General features: G+C 49.1%; 1 protein-coding gene across 1 annotated transcript; it reads right to left on the bottom strand.

Moving 5' to 3' along the window:
* Window positions 1–388: 388 nt before the first annotated feature.
* Window positions 389–4,510, bottom strand: NHLH2 (nescient helix-loop-helix 2). Its single transcript, XM_030950868.1, is given in 4 exon segments — window positions 389–1,824; window positions 1,826–2,019; window positions 3,950–4,027; window positions 4,219–4,510. Coding segments are annotated over 2 exon segments (435 nt in total). The 5' UTR covers window positions 2,000–2,019; window positions 3,950–4,027; window positions 4,219–4,510; the 3' UTR covers window positions 389–1,563.
* Window positions 4,511–10,186: the final 5,676 nt, after the last annotated feature.

The following is a 10,186-nucleotide window of genomic DNA, read 5'->3' as shown; positions in this document are numbered from 1 at the left end:
GCAGGACACAACACATACATTTGGGTGGCAAAGCCAGACATTTCAAAGAGTGAGGCAGCAAAACAGGTGCTTGCAAGCATCACATTGGATTGTACAGGTTGAACTTTGGAACATGTGACCAGATGCCGGTCATGATGAGACTGGGAGAAAGTGGGAGCAAGGGTTCTGTGTCTCCTTTGCATTTGGGCAGGGCAGCCAGCCGAGAGCGGCTGGAGCAGGGGAGCTGTGCTGGAGGGACTGCAGTCCGAGTCTCCCTAGGAAGAGGCAGGTAACCTGTTGAAGCTTCCCATGCACGACTTGAGAAGCCTTTGCAATCCTTATTCATAAGGGCATCTCATGTCTGTCTTACAGAAGGACCAACAGGGAAAAATAATTAGGAAAAAACAGCTTTTATTTGATACTTTTATTTATATGCAAAACAGCTCACCATTCATGAGAGATATGAAAAACGCATCAGATAGAAACCAGATTTATCTATTTTCACTACAAAATATTGCATTATATAAAGCAACATAGACACACAAAAAAACCCTGAAAAAGACTAAAATCTTTGGATAGCAGATGTGGTTTTTTTTCTTTTTCTTTTTTGTCCCTAAAATGCGCTTCTTGTTTTAAGAGATTCACAGCAAAGAACATGAAACATTTTCAGGTTATAGAATTTTTTTGGTTGTCACAAAGGAAAGCAGTCCTGGATTTACTTTTCTTTCTTTTTTTTTTCTTTTTTTTTAGGAAAAAATGTCCTTTCCTAAAAATATACCACACACATACACACCCACGCTCACTCCCACACACATGCATGTGTACACACACGCACATATACACCCACAAAGAAACTACTTCCCTTATAAACGATTTGCAAAGTACTTTTCAGACGCAACTATAGATCAGAATAACAACAAGTTTAAAAAAAAAACCCTCTCCTAGTTAAGTGCTAGTGGTTGTTGATCCCACACAAGGAAAGAAAGAAAGAAGGTCAAGAACAAATGCCTTGATATATATAAAATATACTTATAAACAGGGAGGGAGGGAAGGTTTGTGGTACACAAGTGCAATATAATTGGAGGGAGAAAATAAATTAAAAATAAAATAAAATGAACACTGTATTGATCCCAACAAACACTCATAAAGTCAAACATAATATTCCACAGGAGAAAGTGTAAACACCCGACTATAGAAACCAATTGGCACGAAGTATCCAAAGTAAAATTGCCACCACTCTGAAAAATAAATAAATCTTGAAAAAAATAAATTGTCAACTCCTTCTACCATAAATAAAAAATAGTTATTTTTAACTGCACCCATGGGTCACACGTTTAAGGTCACAAGTAGATGTTTTTGGATATATATAAAGGGGCACTTGACAGCCTTGAAGAGACAATCCTGTTTTACACTTCTCTTCGAAGAGCGGGCTCTCGACCGGGCGGGAGCCGTCCGGGGTGGGGGGAGCACAAGCAGCGGGGACCCCCCCGCCCCGCCGCCCGCCCCGGGGAAGGCGCTGCCCGCCGCGGCCGGACCCGGGGCGACGGGACTGGGGGTCCCGGGGCTCCGGGCGTCCGCCGGGCGCTACACGTCCAGCACGTGGTTGAGATAGGAGATGTAGCAGATGGCGAGGCGCAGGATCTCGATCTTGGAGAGCTTCTTGTCGGGGGGCAGGGTGGGCAGCAGCTTGCGCAGCTCGGCGAAGGCCAGGTTGAAGGCCTCCACGCGGATCCGCTCCCGAGTGGCGTGCGCCGAGCGGTACTTGGCCGTGGCGCGGCGCCGCCGGCGCTTCTCCTCGCGGCTCAGCGGCGGCGGGTGCAGCCCGGGCCGGCCCCCGCCGCGGCCCCTCCCCGCCGCCGCCGCCGCCGCCCCGGCCCTCGCCGCCGCCGCCCTCGGCGGGCTCCGGGTCGGAGACGCAGCAGCTGAGCGCCTGGGCGTCCGCGCCGCCCAGGGACTCCGGGTCGGAGGGCGCCGAGGAGGGGTGGTCGGAGTCGGCAGCTTGGTCCGGGCTAAGCATCATCTTGGAGGGGGCGGAGGAGCCTTCCCGAGACAGAGAAGCAAAGAGAGCGGGTCAGGGCCCCGGCCCCGCGATACTGGGGCAAGGCGGGGAGCAGGGACACGGGCAGAGACACGAGGGACATGCCGGTCCCCGCGCCCTACCCCCGGCGCCGGTACCGCCCGACCGGGGCGGGGGGAGAGCCGGGGGGACGAGTTGCGGCTCCTTCAGAGAGTACTAATGAGAGCAATATCGGGGATAAACGATACCCTCATTTATCCATCCCTTCTCTAGCGTTTGACGGCAGCTTCAGCGCAATATACTTCCTGCCGTTATTCCCTGCGCTTCCTTGGGTCTCGAAACAGGCCCAGAGAGCAATAGATTTTTTTTCCAAGCAAGGTAATATCCAATGTTCCGATAATATGGTGATTCCCCGCCCCCCTCCCCGTCCAGGCCCCCAATTTTAATATTGTCCTTTCTAGCCTGCCAGTTTCTACGTAACTGTTTCTCTTTCGGAAACACTCTATGGGATCCAGGCTACAGACATGATACTTTTAAATACACAGCTCAAGGCTCCACAAATATAACAAGGCCAGTGGGGAGATTTATTTCCCCAATCCCTGCGGGATCCGATGTATCTGCTAGGCTCTTCCCTCTGCTCTTTCCTCTGTGCTCCTTCTTTTTTTTCTTTTTCTTTCTTTCCTTTCCTGATGCTAATCGTGCAGATAGCGATTTGCTAGTGATCAAATGGGAATGTTTGGAGAGTTTCCGTTTCCTAAGCATCGGATTCAAAAAGAAACAAAACCTCAAAGCAGAGGCCGAACTTTTACATCCCTTTAAATTTTCCCTCCTCTCCCCTCCCTGCGCGAAAAGAGGGGGAGGCTAAATAAATAAATAAATAAATGCGGACGTGCCTTTCAAAAGAAAATTGAATCGTATCTTCTTGCGGCCTCACAGAGCACCATCTGTCATGTAGACAGCAATACAAATCCGAAGCGCGTCCGTGGACATGCCGGCATGTAATAAAACAATACATCAGGCAACTAGTGAATAACCTTGGACACAAATGTGTGTGTGTGTGTGTGTGTGCGTGTGTGCAGCTGGGGTGTTGAGCGAGGTGGGGAGCGAGCCTGATGGAGGAGGGAACATCGCATCCTCCCTTCCCCCGAATTAAGATTGCAAACTATTTCCTCATAAAGTTTCCAGGGAAAGTCCCAGTCGGGCCTCAGACCCGGTTCGGAAAAATAAACTATTATTATTATTGTGGCAATAATAATAACAGCATCCACATGGGCAGAAGGAGTTCTCCCCAGGCAGGGATAGAGCCAAGCTGCCCCAACGGGGCGAGACGCGGGGCACGCGTGGCGGGGCAGAGGGGCTCCGCCGTGGGGGCCAGGCTCAGCTCTCCCCGGGGTGCGCAGGGAGCCAGGACTGGGGAGTGGGAGAGAAGAGCTCTTCCTTCTCTGGGAAAGGGCCGTCTCTTGCCAGGGCCGTCGGAAACGCTTCCTCTTCGATTTTTAATAAGGAGCGTTAATCAGGCCCACAAGGCAGTGGTAGGGGAAAAAACCCCATTAGCGCGCAAGTCAGGTATCAGTGATCTCGTGGGGCAAAAAGATACAGAGGAAAGGTTTAAAATCACCTTTCAACTGGCACCCAAGCGAGGGGGCTTATGCAAAAAGCAGGTTAGAGAGGCAGGATTTGCAGGGCGATTGTACGAACACGGGCAATTAAAGCGGTGATTCCTGAAGAAAGTTGCTTAGAGGTTTCTCTAACAGTGTGTGTTGAATTTTTCGCTTTGATTTGGATTTATCTGTACGGTGAGGTTTGGCGAGCTGATCTGGAAAGAGGCTCTTTCCCCCTTCCCCCTTCTCTATTTTTAAAAAATTATTTATTATTATTATTATTATTATTATTACAGTAAACCCATGCTCCCTGCTACCTGCAAAAGGGAAAGATATTGTTAAGGCTGCTTACCTCGGCGGAGTCGTTTGGATAGCCTCTCTCTCCAGGTCCCCTCGCCCCCTCGGCGATTTCTTTACAGTTCAAATGAACCTTCGGGAGCGGAGCATGGAAAAATTAAAAAATCAAAATCAAATAAAATTAATTACGAGCGAAAAAGTGTCCTGCTCGAATGGGGAAAGGAAGATCTCATCCCTCGCCGCGGCCTCCAGCGCTCCAGAGATGAGAGATGTTATACTGTCGTGTTTGTTTGCGGAGTATAAATATCAACTTAAGTTACTTACGATGCATCAGGGGAGAAAAAGCGTTTCTCCATCAAAGTCCTCCTCCGCCCGTTTGCCCGGGGCAGCGGCTTCAGCGCACCGGCGGCTTCGGCCGGTCGGTTTTAGAGGAGGAAAGTGCCCTCTCCCCCGCTTTTCTTCCTCCTCTTCCCCGACCGCGATAAATAACAAAAGGGATGCGGCGACAGCACCGGCACCGTCCGGGATTATTCCCTCTCTGCCGCCCCCTGAGCCTCTCCTTCCCTGCGGCAGCCCCGCCGCTCCCGGGCCGGGCCGGTGGCGGGGCCCGGGGCGCGGAGCCCGGAGCCCGGGGCGCGGAGCCCGGCGCGGCGCTGCCGGCTTTGTTCCGCCGCGGCCCGGCGCACAGGCACGCCGCGGGTCGGGGTAACAATGCGTCGCTCCCTCCTTTCTTCTCTATTCTTTTTTTTTTTTTTTTTTTTTGGGGGGTGGGGGTTGTAACGTGAGGTTTTGTTAATTCACCGGTCCGGCGGAGAGGGGCAGGACCGGGGAGACGCCGTCGGAAAATGAATGTTTGGTTTAGTTCTTCTTCTGGTCCTTCAAGAACTGGCGAGGGGAGAAAAAAAAGGATAAACGAAACCCCCATCCGTCCCTGAGCTTCCTAACTCCTCCTGCATCTTTCGAGTGAAAAATAAAGGAAAATATGCGAACGCTGAAAAAGAAAAACAAAACGAAATAAACGAAAATCTCGGCGCGGGTTCGGAGCGGCTGTGAGAGATAACGGCGGTGCAGGACAAGATACGCTCACATGCATAAAAAGAAAGTGCAGTTCCTCCTCCCACCCCTCCCGGAGTGGCAAAGAAGCCAAGGAGGGGTGCGGAAGGTGGCAGGGGCGAGACAGACAGACGGAGCAGAGATGCGTGTGGCTCCACTTCTGGTACCAAAGGGTTTCGCCTAGAGATGGTCGGAAGAGATAAAGGCTCGGAGAAAAGGGGGCGGCATTTTTTCCCTCTTAAATTGGTATTTAATGGGAAAGCCTATTGGACAGAAACCTGGACACGAGTCACTTAATTGGACTTGACATCTGTCACAGTGTGGGAGTTTTCACAGCCCAAATATTTTCAGCAGATCAGATTCTCACTGAATCTGTGCCACAAATTATAACAGTCGAGAGCAGCCCATGATATAAACCCTAGCCTCTGGATATACAGTCTCTAGCCATGCTCGCTCCCACTGCCGCCGTCTCCCCCCGCCCAAATATTGGATACCCACTGATCTAGAAAAACACCGCTGGCATTTCACATGTAAGCTAATAAATAAGCTTTAAACATCAATTTGCATCACGTATACCAAGCTTGTGGAGAATCATCAGACTGGTTTCTTAGTTCGTTTATTTTGGCGGTCCCCCTGCCCTGTCTCCCACCCACCCCCAATCCCAGTGCGTGGCAGGCATGGACCTGTCAGAGCCAGAGGGACAGAAGGGCTCCCTCACTCCCTCTGCCTCCTGCCCTCCCTGCTCCAGTGCACAGACAATGAGGCGAGGGAGTCAGCCATGAGTCTGTGGCTTTTCTGCTCTCAAGAGACTGGATGGAGCCAGGCCCCTTTGTGCCTGAGTCAGGGGATGCCTGTGACCAAAGTGACTCCTCTTGCTGTCACCCTGCTCCAGCCCCTGCCAGATGGCAGTGCCTTCTCTGCTCTGATTCCCATTACCCTCTCTGCAGATCCCTTCAAATGGGTGCCATAGCCACTTTTCTGGTGTAATCATCTTCTTCCATGGGGACTTTTCTGTGCCAGGGGCCTGTACTGGTAGGCTCCCTTTGGAGCCCCCAAAAAGGGACAGCAGGAGGGGTGGGTAAGACAGAGCAAAACTGATTCTGCTGCTCACCAGCAGCTCAGTCGGTGGTTCTGGGTCTCATCAGCAGGAAGCATGGGGGAGAGGTGGCAGGAAGACACTTGCAGGGATCCCTGAGGGTCATCCATAAGCAACAGGCTGGAAGATCTCGGAAAGGGGAGAGATTCTGCACTTGATAGGATTTACAGGACCTTAACAAGAATGAGTAACATACCTGAGCAATTTTGGGTTTTGTCTATTTTTTTTTAAATGGTGGATACTGTTGCACAGAATATACCCCTTGCATGACACCTGGCCCACAAGGGAAAGAAATGTCTGAAAGTGGATCCTAGTGAGCACTTCTCCCAGGGAAATTTGGGGATTTATCTCTCTTCCCCTACCCATAACAAGTCTCCAAGGCAGCAGGAGGCTATCACTTGCTCTGACCCCACATACTGGCACTGGTTCCATGGATATCCAACATGATCTCAGCAGGGCTTCTGGAAATTCTTGGCTAATCTATTCTTGTCTGCAGTGGGACATTCCAGGAAGATTCAGATGCAAGTCACTGGGGCTGTGGCACATCCCCAATCAGCCCACCTTACTGGTAACCTTCACAGGTGCTCTTTGGAGATCAGGATCTGAGCTGTTCAAGGTCACTGTGCTCCACATTCCAAGACCCAAGATCCTATTCCATCAAATGACCATGATCCCAGACTTCAATGAGAAAGCTGTGGAGAAGACCTTCTCCAGCTCTTTTTTGACTGTGGCTCAGTGCTGGGGGCTTTGGCTTGCAGTGCTCCCCAAGGTGTAAGTCTGAGGCCTCAGCCCACAGAAGCTGCAGGTGATGGAATAAGTAGCTGGCTAAGGCTGCCACAGATAACAGCCAGGAAGCTGCTAATTCATGCAAGCCACCCTGCTCTCTGCTACAGATGCTGTCATCATATGGCTTGCTTTTTAGTTTGAATTTTCAGGAAAAGACCACACACTTCCTTCACAAGGCTGTTCGGTTATGATGGACATTTTCGACACCTCGTAAAGCACCGGTTACTGCCCCTGGGATTCTATTACCCCACTGCTCCACTACCAGATATGTTAAATCTAGAGGATCCCAGTTTGCCCTGGGCATGCCAGGCCTGGGGTGTCTTCCTCTTTGCTGGGATACTGCAAATCTTCTCACATCAACTGCAAGATCCAGGGTGTAGTCTGTATCTTTAGCCTTAAAATGCCAGTCAGAAATGCTGGAGCTGACAGCCTGGCTCTTCTTTGCCCGATTAAAGCCCCAAAGCCCAGAAGCAGGACCAAATTCTCCCAGCAGAGAGCTCTCCTGATTCTCACCATTCACACCTGGAGCAAGAGGCTGGTTTTGAGAGCTCAACATACATGAGGCCAACTGGCCCAGGCATGGAAGTCACCTGAAACAATCAGAAATTGAGGGACAAAAGTGCATTTGATGGAAATGAAAAGTTCCACTTTGACAAAGGAAGAATGGCTATAGCTCTCCCTCAACCATTTTTTGTCTTTTCCCTTGGAAATAGCTCACAGCAAGTGGAGACCTACATGCTGGCAATCAGTATGGTCCCAAAGGAAGCTGCATAGATGCAAAGTCACCTTATGATTGATATCCCCAAATACACACAGAGCCAACCACAAGTCTATGCTTGGCCTCTTCACTAAGCAAGCACCTCACTGGCATCAAGGCAAGCTAAGATTCCCGCACGGTTTCAAAGATGCCCTCAATGGCATGAACAGCATTGATTTGGCTTCTCCGTAAAAGGTGGAACTGCAACCTACAAGCTGCACCTGCTGAAGAGAAGGTGAATAGGAAAAACAGTCTCACAACAAGGGTCTCCAGTCTGTACAATGAGCATCCAGGGGTATTGTATGGCTGTGGCCTTACTGCAGACTAAATCCAGGATAGTGAGCCTTGCAGCACAGGTGGACATGAATCTCCTGAAGGAGAATTTGGGATTTCATTTTACCATGCTGGAAGGCTGTAAGGGAGTCATTAACATCTCTTCTTCTTTACCTGGCTTGAGATGTTGCCTGGCTGGAGGTACAGGAGAAGGGGAAGTGGTTTCCTGTGGATGGCACTGCAGCTCACACTGCTCCTTCCCAGCGACCTCTTAAGTTTAATGAGAATGAAAGATGTCCAGAGAAAGACTCAGTATGAACAAAGCCACACCCAACCTTTGTTGGGGCCATCTCACTGAAAAGCAAGACGAGGATCATTCTATTTTGACTTCCAGTGCTTGCTGACAAGCCAGTAAAACCTTATGAACTAGACTGCTCCCTAGGTAAGTCCTAACACAGAACTAATATTAGTTAATTCATTAATGATAGCCAATAAAAGTTGCTCACTCCTGTGAGACTTACAGTAAAGTGTCACAGGCCACCAAAGAATATCAAGTCATAGGTGGTACTGAATTTGTGACAGAGACTCACAACTCACGGTTTTTCAGGCTTCAGTGGAATCAGACTTTGGAAAGGCAAGATTCAGAAGAGGATTGTCTTCAGGATGTAGTACAAAGAGACAAGACTGAAAATAGTGCTACCACGTGATGGTATTTTATGAAAAGAGAGCACTTTCTTTTGTGAACATCTCATATTCACATCAGACAATGATTTGAAGGTGATGTCATTTGTGAGAGCAGCCTGGTTTGGTGTGTAGCCTCTGAAAGTCTAAAAGGGTGAAGCACTGACACCCTGAAGTGGCCATATGTCCCAAGTAGATGTCCTTCTGGCCCAGAAAAGTAGAACAATGAAAGAGTCCAACTGCTCTCTTCAGCACTGGGCCAGATATTAGGTAATAATTTTTCACTTTCAGCTTGAGCAAGTCTCTCAGGTCTGTCATGGGGAGACATCAAACATGAGAAGCCAGGATGCTGCTTTTATGGTGTTGCTTGTCAGAGCAGAGCTGCACTTCCATTACCTCCATGTCCTCTGTCTGCTGAAAGGACAGCTTTCCAGGATGCTTGAGAACATCCATTCTCTTTTATAGCGTACGCCATTCACGTTGCTGGCATATGCTGCCCATTGAAATAAATAGAGCTTGTCACTCTTGGATGTGTTCCTTGGAAATAAACGGTCAAACAAATTAGAACACTGAGCCATGAAAATCCTTGTCCTTTTGAAAAATCTGTGCTGGATGTAGCTCATGGTTTCCTTAGACATTTGGGTGATATTTTTTGTTTTTCCATTGGTCATTTTTACTTTCTCTGAGGCTGTTTTAATAACAGGTCGGGAGCTTTGAGGCTGCTGGCAGGAACAGCCTGCAGCTGGGTAAGGGGAACAAAATAGAGTGTCCCATGAACAGAGGTACTAGGGCCACCAGGTCTGGATGTGAGTTCACCCTGGCTGAGGTCTGCCAGTGTCTCTGGGACAGGCAGGACCCTCAGCTGCTCCATCACAAATACAAGTGTGACTTCCCTGGGAGCGGCTGCTATGTTTAAACCAGTACTCTCCTGTTGAGATGCATGGCTTTTGGACAAAACCCTATTCTTTTTTGTCTGATTGCAGCTTTGGCTTATGTCTCTTGGTCTCCACTTCCAGTCTTTTCCTGTGCTTGTTGGACTAGAGGAGACATGGCATTAAGATCCAGGTGCCACTGTAAAGAGCCAGGTATGCTCATGAGGGTGGTCATGCCCCTTCACTGTCACATTGTCTTGACCTCTCCAAAGAGGTCCTTGTGATGTCTGTGAGTATTCACAGCTCTTCTGAGAGAAGGGTATTTTGAGAAATGGAGGATGATGAGGAGTTTTTAAAGGCAGAAAGAACCACTGTAGCCTTCAACCACTTCACCGCAGGTTGAAGGCTACAGGACTTCCCTATTCATTTCCTTTTGGAGCATTTTTCAGAAATAATACCCATTCATGGTTTAAATATTGATGGTGGAGGATTCCCAATGATGCCTGGAAAGTTACTCCACCAGATGTTTCTCCCCACTGTTGAAAACACTAATGTGAAAAATGAGTATGCACACCTGCAGCGTCCACCTGTAGGATTTTCTTGGCCCCTGGATTAAGAGTTATCTTTTATTATGTTATCAGATTTAGGTGGGATTTTGTAAACAGGTATATGCATGTGTGCTGTACTGCTGATATGTCTGCATATACTAGTTATTAGCTTGGACTTTCTGGTCATGCAGAGCATAGCTACAGTTATTGCTGCTGCTCAGGTCAA

Source organism: Camarhynchus parvulus, chromosome 1, assembly GCF_901933205.1.
Source record: "Camarhynchus parvulus chromosome 1, STF_HiC, whole genome shotgun sequence".
Taxonomy (NCBI): domain Eukaryota; kingdom Metazoa; phylum Chordata; class Aves; order Passeriformes; family Thraupidae; genus Camarhynchus; species Camarhynchus parvulus.
Note: the sequence above shows the minus strand (reverse complement) of the source record. Positions and strands in the feature narration are given on the sequence as shown.